This window comes from Limanda limanda, chromosome 6 (genome assembly GCF_963576545.1).
Source record: "Limanda limanda chromosome 6, fLimLim1.1, whole genome shotgun sequence".
Lineage (NCBI taxonomy): Eukaryota > Metazoa > Chordata > Actinopteri > Pleuronectiformes > Pleuronectidae > Limanda > Limanda limanda.
This window is the reverse complement of record NC_083641.1, coordinates 1,930,255-1,947,694: the sequence shown is the minus strand read 5'-3', so window position 1 is coordinate 1,947,694 and position 17,440 is coordinate 1,930,255. Positions and strand designations below refer to the sequence as shown.

At 40.3% G+C, this 17,440-nt stretch overlaps 1 protein-coding gene across 1 annotated transcript in view; it reads right to left on the bottom strand.

The window, feature by feature from the left end:
- Window positions 1-16,492, bottom strand: part of clcn2c (chloride channel 2c) — a 148,307-nt gene extending 131,815 nt beyond the window's left edge. Inside the window, exon 1 of the mRNA XM_061073190.1 lies at window positions 16,433-16,492. Coding sequence (XP_060929173.1) covers window positions 16,433-16,483 — 51 coding nt within the window. The 5' untranslated portion in view covers window positions 16,484-16,492. The remainder of the gene's footprint in view (window positions 1-16,432) is intronic.
- Between the last annotated feature and the right edge of the window lie 948 nt (window positions 16,493-17,440).

Genomic DNA, 17,440 nt, shown 5'->3' with positions numbered 1-17,440 from the left:
GAAGCAATACACTGTGAATATCGTATCAGTTTTGTTAAGAAAGACATGTGTCGTGTCTCCTTTCCTTTTCATTTGAATTCCTTTCTTTTGACAATTTTGGGGTTGACCTGTACCAACAGAATTGATCAAATCTTCTTGTCTCACCATCCACATGATTTTAAATGTCACCAACACGCCCACTTAATCAATGTCAATTCTCCAAACAAAGACTTGCTCTATTCAGATATGGGCTCGATCAGAAATTACACGGACAAAGTTAAAGATTCGGACATTAGCTTCTTGAGTAAGCAAGAATGCGCGTGGGTGCAGTCAGATGATAGGAGAGGAAAAGGCAAGACAGAGAGAGAGAAGTTCAAGAAGAGCACACACAGCAGGCAAATCTGCAGACAGGACATTAACGAAACAAGATAAAACAGAGGAAGGTGGGAAAAAGAGGAGAAGGGGTTCTCGTAGTTAATCCACCACGCTGTGATCAGATTCTTAGGGCCAGGACCATTAGCAGCGCTTTGACTCTGTCATCACAGCCACATGATGAGTAGCATGAGTCATTGTAGCAGCGCTCGATCAGTCTGTGTAGAATGAAACAGGTGGGATCTGCACTGCTTGTCAAATGTGTTGTGGGGAGCATCTCACACCTGCAGCTCTCTCTCAAACAAAGGCCAAGTGCCTTTTAGTGCAAAAATGTGTGTGCAGTTTACAAAGGGGCGTGTGTGTGTGTCTGTGTGTGTGTGTCTGTGCGTCGGCTTGTGCAGCAGAGTGTAATGTGTGTAATGCCTGCTTATAACCAGTGTTTGGAGCATCAAAGCACCTTTCATCATGCCTTCCAATCTGTCAGTGCACGACAGTGGGGACTCGGCTGCCAAATGCTCAAATGATCAACTCTATCAGCGGCTAAACATTGCCATGTATCTGTTTAATTACATTCGATTAACACTGAAATAACTGCCATTAAAAAGGCAGGCAGGAGGTGGAGGTGAGTGAAATTCTGGGTTGATGAACTGGATGAAAATGTTTCTTGCACAGTAAAGGGATTTCACTGAAAAGAAAGAGGAAAAACGGAGGAAATGCCATAATGTTTAAAAGCCCTTTTACAACAACAGTAATTAAACAGCGGCTTAGAATTTAATGTCTGAGTAAAGGATATTGGTTTCTGAACAGATTATTATTATCATTATTAATAGAAGAAAATAAGAACGACCCCAGGTTCATCTTCAGCGCTGTAGCCAGCAGAGAGTTTACTGATCCGTTTATTACTTTAACTCTGAGCAGTAGGGATTTCATAAAGAATTCACCACCTCCCCATCAATAGAACAGATACATTCTATACAGAAACCTTAAAAATATTATTATTATTTATCATCATTATTGTTTTTATTAACTGGTGTTGCCATCATTAATAACATCTTTTCATCTACAATTATCACACTTATTATTTGTATAACAACCAGTCAAACAGAGCTGAAACATGATGGTTACACAACAGTTCCTGGTCTCTCCCTCCTCTCTGTCTTCTCCGCCTTCTTTTCCACCTACCTTTCCTCTCATCCCCATTTCTCTCCACTCACCCCAACCAATCGAGGCACATGGGTCTGGTTCTGCTCGAGGTTTCTTCCAGTTAATGAGGGAACTTTTTCTCTCCAAGTGTTTGCTCATTGTGGTAACTGGGTTTAATTGACTTTACAATGTAAAGTCCCTTGAGATTATGTATATTGTGATTTGGCACTATGCAAATAAAATTTAACAAAATTGAGGATTAACACTATGCAGGTGAAGTTTTTACACGTTTTCAGCAATTGCCTTCTCTGTAGCACCGAAAGTGGAGTTTGTCCATTAAACTCTTCACTGTTGCGTTCAGCACCCTCCCCTAACACTATAACCTCACAAAAGCTAGAGCCCATTAGAGTCCGTAAAACTACAGCCTACAGTTTACTAATGCATATTCCCTAAATTCCAGAATTTGCTGAACAGCTCTCCCTCAATCAAAATGAAAGAGGTGGGTTGGTTTCAGAGCTGTGCTTAAGAGCTGAGTTTATCAATATTATTATCATGAATATTATAATCCTATCTTATTTATTATATTGAAAACCATAAGGAAGATAAATGCTATAATTAGTGGAATTGTCTTCTAATTTGGTCCAGACAGAGGAAGAGGATGAATCTTTCAGACTTTCTCTTCTTGTGCAACATACTTGCTAAAGACCAAATACTTACTAATGACCATCAGCCTCAAGTGTACTTTGTGTTTAGTGCTAAATTAATCCCATTTTAACATTCTAGACTAAGAAGAACAGTGTATACATTAGATATACTCTACATGAACATGCAAGCATTACGAGTATGTAACCAGGCTAACTGTAGCCTAACAGAGCCACTACCATATGTCTGTAAAATTAGTATGCCGACTGTAGCTAATCAAAGGTTAGCTTAAACAATACCACAAGCTGTTTTTCTACTGAAGCATTAAAAAGCATTGCAACATTTTTGATATCAACATTGGAGTTATGGCTGCATCTTCCAGAGTTCTGACCAACAGCTAATGTAGACAGACAATAGACTCAGGCCCTGTCCATACCAATAAATAGATTTTTCCTCTGCGTTCAGGCTTCACGTCCACACACATTAAAGCAGCGTTTTACATCACTAAAACAAAGATTTTTACAAATGCCTTCCTCAGTTCAGTGTATCTGTGTGTTAGAGATACGCTGATCGGCTCTGACGACATCCAAATGCACTCTTATGCTTGACTTATCCGTCCATCAACTACCCAAAATAATGATTTTCTCCATTTTAGAGACCCTCCCACGCATGAAAATTTCACTCCACCTCTACAGTTGACAATATGGTAACATGTTACACATAAGAAGGCTCGCATTTATTACGTTCACATTTATTTGATGTAGAGTTTTTAGGAAAAAAATAACGGTAACAGGTAGAATCACAGAACCCCTCTAGTGACATTTGGGGGGAAATTTGTTGAGTGTACACGACTTGTTAAGTTTTGGGAGGGGGAAATTACTCGGGCCACAAGATGTGAATCTGTTCTTTACTATAACAAGACCTGACCAACTGAGCTGAAGAAGCCTCTTGGATGAGAGATGAAACGTTTAACTATCACATGATGGAGCCTCTATCAAGGGGTTTAGTTTGACACACTGTCTGTAGTAACTGAGGCCAAACTTAATAAAAATAGGAGGATCCATTTTTGTATGACTGTGTGCATTTGGTATTTTGGTGACAGGATGTGCCTGTGGCATCTGGAAACTGGAGGAGATTGAGACAAACTGGGTGTGATAGCGGCGAAGACAAAATGTCATAGGAAACCTTACATAAAGGGAAGGATAAAGGTAATGAAACAATGTCTGTTATCCTGCCACTAACTAGGGCTGGGCAAGTTAACTCGTTTTAATCGAGTTAACTCAAGTGATGAGTTAACTCGATTGTTTATCCGCCAATTATTTTCTTTATTCCTGTTCTGCAGCAGTCAGCAACAGACTTTCACAAAATAAAAGCCTGACTTTCACAATAAAACAATAAATAATCAAACCTGAGTTAATGGGAGATAAAATAATTAATCGAGTTAACTCATCACTTGAGTTAACTCGATTGAAACGAGTTAACTTGCCCAGCCCTACCACTAACACACCCAGTACATCTCAATCTAGCCGTTTTCAGATGCGCCAGGCACATCCTGTCACCAAGTTGCCAAATGCTCACAGACATGCTCCCTACGCACTTGACATTTAACTTGGAAAAATTGGAACAATGTATCATTCTGACACTGATTGGAACCAGACATTTTGGTGTGAACTCGCCTTAAAACACACACTGACACAATATTAGTCAGAGGAACAGATAAACAATACACTGGCAATACACAGTGTATTTGCTTTCTTTTATTCACCCCATTTTTCATTCATATGACTAATGTCACTGCACTTCTCATTCGTTGAGTGTAATTCCAAACACAATAACTTGTTTGACTAATGTCAGAGCCATAACAAAGTTGTTCAAAGTGTTGTTTAATGTTCCACTTCATTGAAACTGCTTGCAAATAATAATTTAGGGAAATGTATTATGTTGACATTGGTCTTAACTATATATGCTAAGAACATTGTGTCTCCACCAAACCACCAAGCAAAATAAGATAGGTGGAAACTTTCAGAATCAGCCTTTATCACGGGATTGTGGTTTTTCAAGCTTGGTTTTAGAACAGGCGTGTCATCAGCAAAGCTTGGTTGTTACACCAATTCCTCATGATGGCCGCATTGAAATACAGCTGTGGCGAATTTAACTCTGCGCTCTCTTCGGACAGACAAATACACAACAAGAAATAATGGTGTCTCACGCTGACCACCTGATGTTCAAGTTTGAACAAAGGGCTGCTGGTGACTTATCAATGTGGACGCTCAACAGTCAAACATCTGCTGATGACTGAGGCGTTCAGCTACGATGTCGATGAGCAGAAGTGAGAAATCATCTTGTCAGACCACAAGACGATGATATCAGCAGCTATATTGAACAGTGGATGACGAAGTAAGCTGAGGATGGAGGGACTAGTTCCACATCATATCCTCTTTTCTGTTGTGACAAACCTCTGCATGACCAAAACTCAACTTGATACTACTGCACCACAACAGACAGTTATTAGATGTCATGAGCAGGATGCGAGATTAGATTATACCTGTAAGATAATATTCTCTATTTTGATAGACAATATTATCCATACTGCCCACACCTTTTAACTGATTAAAGGCTGCCCATATTAATTTCTGCTTATTTTCATGGTTGAACACTTAATTGCTAGAGAGGATAATAGTTGTTCTGGTTTTGTACCCTCATGGTGAAATGCACTTATTGTAAGTCGCTTCGTGAAAAAGCGTCAGCTTTGGAAATGGGATGTAAATGTTAGTACGGCAACATTTTGTTTTTCTGTCCATTTACTTATCGATTACTGGACTATTCACTTCATCACTATTCATGGACAGTTGACCACCACTTCTAGTACAATCAAATTTTAGGAAATCCAAAATTAAAGCAGTAATAATCCAATTAATTTAAAGGAGGGGTTAGCATGCAGATATCATTGTATGTTTTATGAATTAAATGCCTTACTTTCAAAATAGTTGAAACTAGGGCTGTCAAACTTAAAGCGTTAATCTATGAGATTATTGTGCCCGAGATTAATGCGATAAAATATTTTAACGCAGTTAATGCAACTTTGTTTACTTCCGGTGTGCGGAAGAAAATTCAGCTCCTCGAGCCAGCTGCCAGCGTCTCCCTCACCAGAGACCACTGCACGTCAGTCAGCACTTTCACAGGAGCTGGCTAAACTGGAGAAGTTGGAGAAGCTACTTGTACCATGCAGGCAACTCCACTCTTTCCGTCCTCTCATGTGCACTTTTTTATCTTCCTCGAACTGTGTGTGTGTGTGTGTGTGTTCATGTTCGTCTGCGCGGCGCTAGCGCGGAGCTAACCGGGCTGCTAACCGGAGCTATGGGCAGTGGGCAGTGGGCTTTGGGCATTGGGAGCTGGAGCTAACTGCTCCAGCTCCCACTGCGGGTCTGCGCTGGGGAGCTGGGGCTCTAGCAGCCAGGCTTCGGCCCACCTGACTCTGGTTTAAAACGATATGGTTGCAATATTGTATCTTCGTCTCCAGCACTCAAAACAGGTCAATCTGAGGAGGGCTGTTTTAGACAGGGTAAAAAGGGTTGCGTTTTAAATGATCCTTGTGGTATTTTGACCAAAATATGTTTCAGACATTTCATTAAGACCCCAAGGAACCATATCAACTGTGATAAAATGGGCATAAGGTGGGACCTTTGAAGTAGCAGAGATCTTCCTGTTTTCATTTTCATGTTTTTTTGCACTTTAACATGACAGATTTGAATGTCAGTTCAGTTTACCAAGGCCACTTGTTATGCTGTTGTGTGTGTTGTTCAATGTTAAAGATGACAGTACCAATGGTGTCTCAAATACACCTCTTTTTTTTTACCTTTTACTAATCTGGATGTTTCAATGAAGAAAGAAGCAGTTTTATTGTTTCCAAGGACATTGGGAACATTTTCAGCTGGTTTTAAAAAAAATGTTTGTACACAATTTATCATACATGATATTTAACGACCTGGCTGCCACTTTATAGGTAGGTGTTATAGGCCTGAGCCTCTTTGAAAACACAACATTGTGTAAAATACAGGCTGTCTGAAGTGATTACTCATTAATTTATAAGATTTCGTCTTTAGAAGAAAAACAAACTTTTAATCGCGATTAATCTAGATTAATGAATTCCAAAATGTGAGATTAATTAGTTAATTTTTTTTAATCTATTGACAGCCCTAGTTGAAACGTATTCAGACTGAGCTCTATTTCTGGTTTGTTTATGACAGGGCATAACACAAAATCGAAAATGCATAAGATTATGGTACCATATAACGTTATGACACATCAGGATGTAATACAATTAAGCATAGAAAAGCCTCTGGCTAAGTTGGCACTGGCCATCACTCTGCGGCTCACCGTTATCGATTACTGAGCTTTCCACTTATTAAAAGGCAGAAAAAACACAAACACAAATACACACACACACACACTTTTAAACAATTAGGCAGAGACACTCCAGCAGCTTTCTTCGTAGCGACACCATACTGCAGACACATGAATTCAGATAAGGTGAAAAGAGATGGATCCTTTTTAACAGCCAAGGTTAATCAGTTGAAACATCCCATGTCTGGATCTGTCTCATGACACACAGTTGATATATAAACAAGACACACTTTATCAAAAAAGTGTTTTAGGTAAAAGCAGCTCCAGACATGGAAAATCTCAAAAGCCAGACACACACACACACAACTGATAGTGAACATCCCCTGATTTGTCAACTTTGACTTTGCTGCTTTATCATGGAACACATTAAGGTGACCCAGCTGTATTTGTCCAGGCGGTCGGCATGTTTGAATCAACCGAAAGATAGTGCGTCTTAAACTGGCAGTGACAAGAGGAAACTGCTATTCAATTACATTAAACAATGATTCATTGAAGATGAGCAGCGAGCAGATTGACAACCGGTTTCACGGTCAAAGGTGCAGTTTTGGTTTCATAAGTCAACCTTTAAAAAAGTGAATGTGCAACGAATGCTATCTTTAGCATATAAATGAAGAAAGTTGGTTATACACCTTCTTTTATTAAAGCATTGCCCTTAGTAATTGCCAATATTTGACATTGCATATAAATATTGTACTTGTAAAAAATAATGCTGAAAATATTATTGAATACATCTAACTCAACAACTTTCTGGACTTTTATTTTTATATCCTACCAAGGTGATAGCACAGTCTGTTAGTTGCCTGACAGACATAACCCAGGGCAAACAGTGTGCTTATTGCAAATATGAGAAAGTGAGAACGCAGAGTAGCTCATATAAAAGGAAAAGGTGCTGCATATTAGACCCCTTTGCTTTTCAAGAAGAGTTATGATGAAATAAAAAGTCAGGATTGAATTGTTGATGTGGGTGGGAAGAGTGAACATTTTCTCCATTTATATAAAAAACAGGGAATTTATTCATCAGTTTAAAGCAGTTTCCTTTTGAACCAGGATTTAAAGCAGGGGTGGGGAACCTCTAGCCTTAAGTAAAAAAAGAAAAAAAACTGTTTGATCTGTGGCGTGAGACAGTAAATGAACATAAGAAATAAACTAGAAATGTGCACTGTGGTTTTATGCCTCCGCAAATCAGACTACATATTTTTCCCTAGCTCATATGACCAGTGAAGTCATATCATGTTTAAAAAGGCAAAAAAAACATAAATAGGCCAACATAACCTTGACCTTTGAGCATCTCAATCCAATCAGTTAATCTGAGATACGTGTATTAGTGAAGTGAATTTATGGACCAAATTTAAAAGGATTCTCATAAATTAATAAACTCATAAATTTTTCATAAAATAACACAATGCAAAACGTTTTATAAGGTGAGAGTGACCTTGACCTTTGGCCACCACCAACATCTAATAAATTCATCCTAGAGTCCAAGTGAACATTTGGAAAACATTCCTTCAAGACGTTCTTGAGATACTGTGTTCACAAGAATTGGACGTACAGACAGACAACCACGAATCACAATGCTCCAGCCACTGGCTGCCGCCATCACGGAGTCATAAAACAACAAGTGAGAACTATAGAAATGATGGCAGTTTTGGCTGCAATAATAATGAACCCTTCGGGCTGTATATCAGGATTAATCAACCTTTTAGGGTGAACCAAACAAACATACAGCAGTTGCACTCATCATTACCAAGCATCATGGCAAATGTCAAGAAAACTAAAGTAAATGCGAAATGTTGCGCTTTCCCATAGAAATTGAAAAATGTAATTAAACCAGTGGGCAACATGAAGGTAAACTGATAGAGATGCATGGACACAATTAAAAAAAAAAAAAAAAGTTTGTTGAAAAAAAGTTCTCTTCTGCGTTGTCATTGTTATATTTTTATTTAAAAAAATTAAAACAATAGTATAACAGTAAGGTTGACGAATGGATATCTGATCTTCCAGTATTATGTACAAATGTACACGTAATCACCTTTTATTACAGTCGAACAAACCATTACTCATTGCGTTTCTCTCCTGTTTGGCTCTTTGTCTCACTACACCGTCACATCTCAGCTCTGCCAGGGTCACACAATGACCGCTTGTTCAGCAAAATCCCAAGGATTAGACTGGATTTCTCAACCGTATTTCCAGGAGTCCTCTTTATACTGGCCTCTCCTCTGTCCTCCTGGGTCTGAAATGATCGCAAAGCTCTGCAAATATTTCAGCTTTATCTCCCCTCTCTTAATAACAAAATAAACTCATGCATCGTAACATCAAACAGTCGATGTGTAGTCGTGAACAATTTTTTTTTGATAGATACTTTACTTCTATAATTTTTCTGTTGATCTAATTATTATTTTCAGTGAGGAATAAAACAATGATCAATAAAACTTGGTACGTGACATATTCTAATTTTAAGAGCTGAGTGATGTTAATTATGTTTGACAGTTTTTGTAAAGTTGACTTTTGCATTATGATAAAAACTTCCTGTCTGACTTCATTATGGCTTGATACAATGAGATGAACCAACATATTTAATGTACTTTGTGTTTTTCATGCTTTTCCAATTCTCTACTCTGCTGTAAACCTGTATTCACCTGGCATTGGTGTGTGTTCATCTAATAGACACTTACAGAGAGTTATCACTGAACCAAGATCCACTTGCCTTAGATCTAAGATTTCTATATATTCTCTAATACATATTTGTTAAGGACACAAGAGGAGGAACAAATAATTGCAGGGTACTGATCAAGGGACACGCCTCAACAGCTGACTCTCACTTAGCTGTTAATCTATTGACCCATCGAGCCCATTCTCTCCATCTCTCAGTCTTTAATCATTAACACGACTCAGCCTGCTTGATCAATGCATCTTTGAACAAACACACTCCACCTTTAGCTTTGCAAACAGACACAGTCAACATTGATTCTGTCGTACTGTGGAGTGTTTGACAAATTCACAGTTATGACAAACAGTTCCTCATTAGGAGTTCCTAATTCTTTTGGCATTGTGCAAATGTTTGCGCTTGATCCATCTCACACCACGAGCCCGACTCACGAAATCCATCACAGATTTGTTTGTGCAGAAAGTAAATGGGAGGTAGAGAGTTCACTTTTATGGCAAAAAAAAGTAAAGGTTTATCTTTTGTAACACACAAAGAAAAACCAATGGGGGCTCTTAATGCTTATCTGCAGCCAGACCCAGCCTATTCACAGCTTTGCTCTGAACAAGTGCTATGCAAATACCCCTTTCACCGCACACTTAAGCCAGGGGTCAAGGAGTTGTTGACCTGTCTTGCAAAATAAAAAAAAGAAGACTTTGCCCACAAGGCATGATGAAGTGATAGTGAAATGGAGGAGTTTAGGTCAGGAGAAATTTCCACTTTCGATGCAAGGGCGCAGACATCAAACAGACATTCCCACAGCTACATAAAGCCCAACTACTACGGCGAGGGGAATAACACAGGGTTACAAATTACCCTGGATCACAGCAAGACAGATGGCCACAACATACAAATACATACACACACCCACATAAAAGCATGCACAAGCAACTTATTACATTCCCATGTTTCTCTTGCAGACAGTTTCGCTTCCTTATTGCATTCATAAACCAGAGGTCCTGCTGGCAGACAAATTTGACTGACTATACCTTCTTTTCATATGAAATAGTCAGTACCAACAGAGACAGGTTTAAGTGCAAAGGTCTGGCATGTAAACAGCTGTAACTCTGCTTCTGGCATGTACAACATGGATTTATAGGTTTTCATAGCTGCAAGGTGTTAGACCGGAATACGACTATTAACACATTAAAAGCAGCGTGGTCCCCTGTGACCTTATATGACTCTTCTATGAACAGCCTCTACACACTGAACAAAATGTTCACACACCTTCACAAGCTCTGGGATATCTGGCTATGAGACTCCAGGTGGACCAGTTACCTTACACACACGCACACATTCTTTTGCATTGGCAGTAACAATAACAAGCCATCAAAGGCAACCAATGAAACAAAAAGGGAAGGCGAGACAATCAATCCCTACGTCCACCAGGGATGTGATAAAGAGGAGGAACATAAAATGCAATGAACCAAGATGGAATGCTGCATCACAGGGCTAATGACACGCGCAGGGTGCAGTGACAGAATAACACCTCGAACTGCGACCTACTGTACTTGTAAGCTGTGCATTCACCACCACTTTGTCACATGTTCAGCCAACTAAGTAGGTTAGCAATAGGGATGGGCATATTAAATTGTCTTAATCGATCGTCGGGAGAGTTAATGACGAATTTTCGATTAATCATTAATATTTTTATGTTAAAATTCACTATTTATAGACTGTTAAAATGCAGTGAAAATAGAAAAAACACAGCGTGTTTCCTCATTGAGGTCTTTATTACAAGATGAACAACTCTTGTGGCAGTTAAACGGGATCGTTCAATGGTTACACTTGAAAATCTGCGCTGCTGTACACTTCAGCCCCGCTGAGAGAGCAGCTAGCCGCTGAGAGCTAGCTGGACTCCGCGGCCCTCGACCTCCTACTCCGGCTGTTGTCGCGTCCTCACTCCCGGAACCCCTCCACCAGTCCCGGCCCTGTCCGGGTCCGAAGAGGCTCCGGACGCTAGCCACCGCTAGCTGCGGCGGCTAGCTGCGGAGCTCGGCTGAATGTCCGCACACGGACCCTCAGTTTACGGGGAAGGGAACCCGGAGAGACCCGGGTCTGGGTGAGGTTCCGGGATTGATGACATGACAACAACCGGACTGAGACGTCGAGAACCGTCAAATCCATCTAGCTCCCAGCAGCCAGCCGCCGGTCCCCCAGCGGGGCTTGTAGAGTATAACTCCGGGCTGCTTCCTACAGCTGCTAACGTCATCACTGTGCTGCGTTCAGGCAACTCGGATATCCCGACCTCCTACTCATGCGCTCATGGAGATGTATAGCTTCGCAGTGTTGGCAGTGAACGCAACAGAATTTCGTCGAAGACAAAATAATGTCCTCGACGAAATTCTTTATGATCAATTAATCAATCGTCGATTAATTATGCCCATCCCTAGTTAGCAATAAGGATGTTGTCATGTTTGAGTCCTGTAACTACACAAAAGTATGTCCTGTAGGTAGTTGTTTTAGGGAAATGGGCGTTACAGTCAGCATAGCCCCTCCCAGTTGAACTTGACATAATCCTCTCAAACTTTCTGGCAGAGGACATATTGTTTGTTATGCAAGGTGTAGTACTTCAGTACGTGTGATACTCCTTTGATTGTGTCTCAATATAGCTTACACTTCGGCATGTGGAGAATTTTTATTGTAATTAAGGTGTGCCTGTGTGTGTGTGACACGCAGAAGACCCTGTGTGTTACAGTTTGCAATTTTATGTTAATCAGGTTGGCCCAGGTCGTATGGATAGCTCGGTAACAAAAAATGAGCATCTAGAGCTCTCTGGCTGCCTCTTCCATAAACCTTTAATTCACCAATATTGGTTAAGTTACCATAGCTGAAAATAAATAGTAAATAATTAATTATTTGATCAACCCAATATTATTTAGATACAAAATAAAGAATTCACTACTTCCAGCTTGTCAACCATAAATATTGTTTTCTTGTAGTTTTAATCAATTGCTTTGGGTTTTGGAATGTTGACCAAACAAAAGAACTGATCTGAATAAGTCACCTGCAACTTGTTATGGGCATTTTTCACAATAACATTTTGTTGAGCAAATGATTCATCTAGAAAACACTTGGCAGATTAATCAGTAATGAGCTCTTAGTTGCGGCCCCATCAAAACAGCACTGTAAACACAATGTGTGTCAGCCCCTCCCTGGCTTGAAAAGAAACTACATCTTTTGAACTTCTGCCTCGAGTTTGTAGAACAAACGTTAAAATGTGTTATATTTAGGTCCAAGCCGATATAACCCTGATGATTTTTTAATAAATTCAAGTCCAGTTTTCATAGTAGTACTCTCAACAACACGTACATTTATCTTGATCTGTAAAATTGGTTCAATGTTCCTTTAAGACATTATGATCCAATATATGGGATCATATTGATTATCTGGTTAATAATTACAAATCTGGACAAAGAGTTGTGGATCAAACAAAAGACTGTAAACACTGTTTAACCCAAGTAAGGTCACCACTGCTCTCAGGGTCATCTCAGACAAGTCAAGAAAACAAACACATAAACTCAGAGATACAAAATTACAGTCTTGATATTTTTTTCCGATTACAGATACAATGTTATGCTGGTAACTTTCGTGGTGATTAAGTGAATGCAAAAAAGCTTAAATCTATATTTGTAATGAATCCTTATTACTACTGCAGAGCTGCTCAAACCAAACAAGGTAAAATGGTTCAAACGTATAAGTTTGTATCAAGGAACCATTGCAGCACATTAATGATGTGAAAAAATGACAACAGTTAAAGTCAAAGAAAGAAAAGCAAAAGCCACCCAACTTGTCTTTTTTGTGTGTAGGATCACTGCCGAGTTTGAGGGATGCTTTACTGTCTATGCAAGTTCTGCATGGCCCTACCAAATGAGCAGTTTTGTTTGAACAAGCTGATTTGGCTTAGACCAGCTGTGAGTATCATCATCACTATCATTGGACATCAGACACGTTGACAGAGAAGCTATTTCAGTCATTGTGTTCAAGCAATTATTGTGATACTTGTTCAATCATTTATTCTATCCTAGGATTTTACAAAATTTTAAATAGCCTTTGAAAGGAAAAAGGGTTCACCACCCCGGTGAAACGTCAAACAAGGTATATCCTGTTCAGTAGGGACTCTTGACTATCACTAATCCATTCCTGAGGTTCACAAAAGCTGACGGGTACCATTTTTTCTTCCAAACAACCAAAGTAACACAACTGATTGTTTTGACTGTTTTTGTTGAGCATTTTGTGATGGTCAAAAACATAGAGTAGGGTGTTTCAAGGTCTTTACAGTGCCATTTAACTCATGGTTACTGGCGACACTGACATTGATCGTTAATACTAATATGTTACTAAGTTTTGATTACAGCTGCTGGCTGCTGATGTTCTGGGTTCTATAGGTTACTTGTGTCAGAGCCCACATTTTAGTTTCAATTTCAATTCATTCTATCAATTTCTTATCTTGAAAAACCTGCCGACACAGTAATAAGATGTTCACATGACACTAATATCATGTGAGCATTCTTGCTAATACTGAATGTTGTAGTTTAGCATATAAAATATACTGCATATGTATAAATTGTATTTGATATACCTTTTGTCAATACACCAAAACATCTTTCAATATTCTAAACGTGTTAACACACATTATGTCAAGGATGGTTTTATTTTGCAACTTCACCAACATTTCTGTACAGGCAGCCTTTCAGCCTCTCACAGCCACACTACACTGTGGCCTCTTTGAGCATCCACTGCCCACAACAAACCCACACAACCATCCTGACTGCCAATATCACACAAAGACACCATGTTACTACAACCCACGGTGAGGAGATGAGGGGGGAAGAGAGAGAGTGCATTTATGTTTAAAAAAGAGGTTATTCTCACACTGTAGCTATTTTTATTTGAATTTGTTTAGATGCTTTCACTATTGTGTTCGAGTCTCAATCATCCGAGTACAGCAGGGAGATTTCATATTTACAGAAAAAGAAGGTGTGGAAGTGTGGATTTCTTTTTTTCCAAGAGAGTGCTGCGTGCATGTTCCTCTTAGAGAGCGGGAGGGCCGAGCACGAGACCCTGTGAGGGTGACACAGTGTCCAGCGCTGAATCAGCGACACACACACACACACACACACACACACACACACACACACACACACACACACACACACACACACACACACACACACACACACACACACACACACACACACACACACACACACACACACACACACACACACACACACACACACACACACACACGGAAGAAAAAAACTTATTTTTGTTGAACAAAAGGAAACAGAGGCCCAAAGAAGTGTTACAGTTGTGGCTCTTCTTGATTCAAAGCATTGCTGCCACTGAATGGGTTCAGTTGGCCTATAAAACAAATCTCTTCAAACAGCAGATTCGTAAGGCTTGACACAAGTTTTGTCCAGAAAAGTTCAACTGGAGACACACATAGTCCAAACCCACTTAATTGCTCTGAGGGGCATGATGTGATCTCCACGCTGCTCTAAGAGGGATCTAAGAACCACAGGGAGTCCTTCAAGAGGAGCAAAATGATCAGTTGTGTTTGATTCTCAACGAGAAACTCAACTTTTGTTTCTCCCCTGAACACTTTTATCTACCGTGTTATATAATTCATTGCTTAACATTACTAATGAATCCTTATGGAGATCCCGAAGACAAAACTAAAGTGTTGTCCATGGATCCTAATCAGTGTCTGTTTGAGGGCATGTGACATGAAAATGTTTGGGAGCCCCCTGCTGTATAAAACAGGCTTAAGACCGGACTATCCACTCAATCATTTACCTTCTACACTGGGTGCAAACATCTTTGGATCCCAACAACTGCCCCCTTGTTATCTATGCTAAAAGTAACTTCAGATAAAAGCTGGAGGCATACAGTCACTTTAATGTCTAAACTCAGATTCAATCACTGTTCACTCAGTGGGCCCTGCATGCAGGATCGAACCCTAAGTTGCAGGGCATCATACATACATACGTACAGTACATGTAAACAGCGGCTTTTCCCATGATGCACGCAGAAAAACAGCAGTGAATTGATCTATTGTTGGATGGTGGTGGTTGTATGCCGCCCACACACACTAAGTTCCTCACCCCTATTTTCTGTACATTTCAGGATGACAGCCCACTTGGTATAATGACTGCTGTACTGTTGCTGTGACGACATCCTACTCTTGCATGCAAAAGATATTTCATTCATAGCATCAGGCAGATTATTTGCCAAACCATAGATCTTGATGGCCATAATTCTACAAAAAAAAGCCCATTGAAATAAATCTGTAAAGGAAGATTTAATTTGCTTATTAACCAAATACACATAATGTGTATATGCATAATAATTCCACTGGTCTTTTACACATCATAAAGGGGCTGATCTTATCTTTTAAGCACAAAGCAGCACTTCACCGCATACACCAGGTGTACAGTAAAGGCAAACCACCGGCTCATAAAGTGAATATGTGGTTAATAAATAGATGTATAATTATATTAATTGAATGCCGCAGATCTTTCTAATGTCGGTTTAGAAGAATATATATTGAAGGGGGTCTTAATGATGTACAGTAGAGTTGGGACCAGATCTAACCACACAGCAGACTGTCACAGGTAAGTCAAATCCAGAGGTTCTGACGATGGTCCTAAACTAGCTGTAACATAGTAAAGAACAATACTAAGTGTTTGACAGTTCACAAAGTGTGTCCTTGACTTCTTTTGCGGCCTGAAAAGCACACAAAAAGGCACATTGTGTACTTACAGACGCTTAAAGCCTCACACAGCTGCCTGTACCACCACAAGCATCAGCACTTCCACGTGATTGTACAGTAGGAGAACTTCGTTTAAAAACACACAACTTGTACCTCTCTTTGTCTCCACACACACACACGCTCAAGCAAAAATCACACAGTTCACAGACACACACTGTGACACAGGAAAGACACGTTCGGCGCACATGTCCTGCCCCAACACGCGTTTATTCAGACGAAATACATTTGTTTGACCACTGATTTATATTGTGTCGTTACAGTAGCAGGTCTGTGCAGTTCGCCCGCCAGCCGGGCAGCGCTTTCAATGACAGGAGTTGTCAGGGGAGTCTGGCTTCCCTGTCCCCGCAGGAGGACAACACGTAGCTCACAGTGTGGTCGGCGAACAAAGTTCAGAGACAACAGGTCCAACTCACCAGGGTTTGTTCATACTGCAGCGCCCGCTGGTCGGTGCCGTCCCCCGCCATGGCTGCGTGTGTGTGTGCCCGGCCCCCGGATCTACTGGCTGACTTCAGAGCAAACAGCGATGTGTTTCTGCGCGCTGTTAAAGCATTGGTCTGCCTGCAGCCTGTGAGTTCACTTGGTGAACTCCAGCTACACACTGCGCCCGCTGTCACCAAGTTCCTTCATTTTATATCCAAGACAAGTCTGCGCTCAGGCACCGTGAGGCGGGACCTTCTCCAGGATCCACCCTCCCATCTGGAGCTGGGCGTCAATCAAGGCGCCCAGCCGTGCCGGTTCAAACTATTCAGGAGAAATTCGTTCTTTCTGTCTTTCTGTCTTTCTCTTTTTCTTTCCTACTTTTTACTTTCCTACTTTTTACTTTCCTACTTTTTACTTTCTTTCTTTCTTTCTTTCTGTCTGTCTGTCTGTCTGTCTGTCTGTCTGTCTGTCTGTCTGTCTGTCTGTCTGTCTGTCTGTCTGTCTGTCTGTCTGTCTGTCTGTCTGTCTGTCTGTCTTTCTTTCTTACTTTTTTCATGCTTTCTTTCTGTATTTCTTCAATTCCTTCTTTCTTTCTTTCCTTCTTTCTGTCTGTCTTTCTTTCTGTCTGTCTTTCTCTCTGTCTTTCTTTCTTCCTTCCTTGCACATTGGTAAAAGGTAAACTTGAGGCGAGCAAGCACTAAAAACCATGAAGAAGTCATGGACATTTCACTTCCTATATCTGAAGCACAAAGAATAATCCAAGGAGACATTATTAAAGGATGGCAGCATTGCTGTGATGTAGCTCACACAGTCAGAGACCTTTATGCAGGACAGAAGGAAGTGAGCACAGTGAGGACAGCAAAAAGCGCAGAACATCTGGACAAGGCGGAGAATAAGACACACTAGACTCAATAATTCACTGCACTTAAAAACACACATCCAACCGGATTATGCCATTACTACCAAATAGAGGAGGTCAGTGGAGCATGTAATGTGTCACT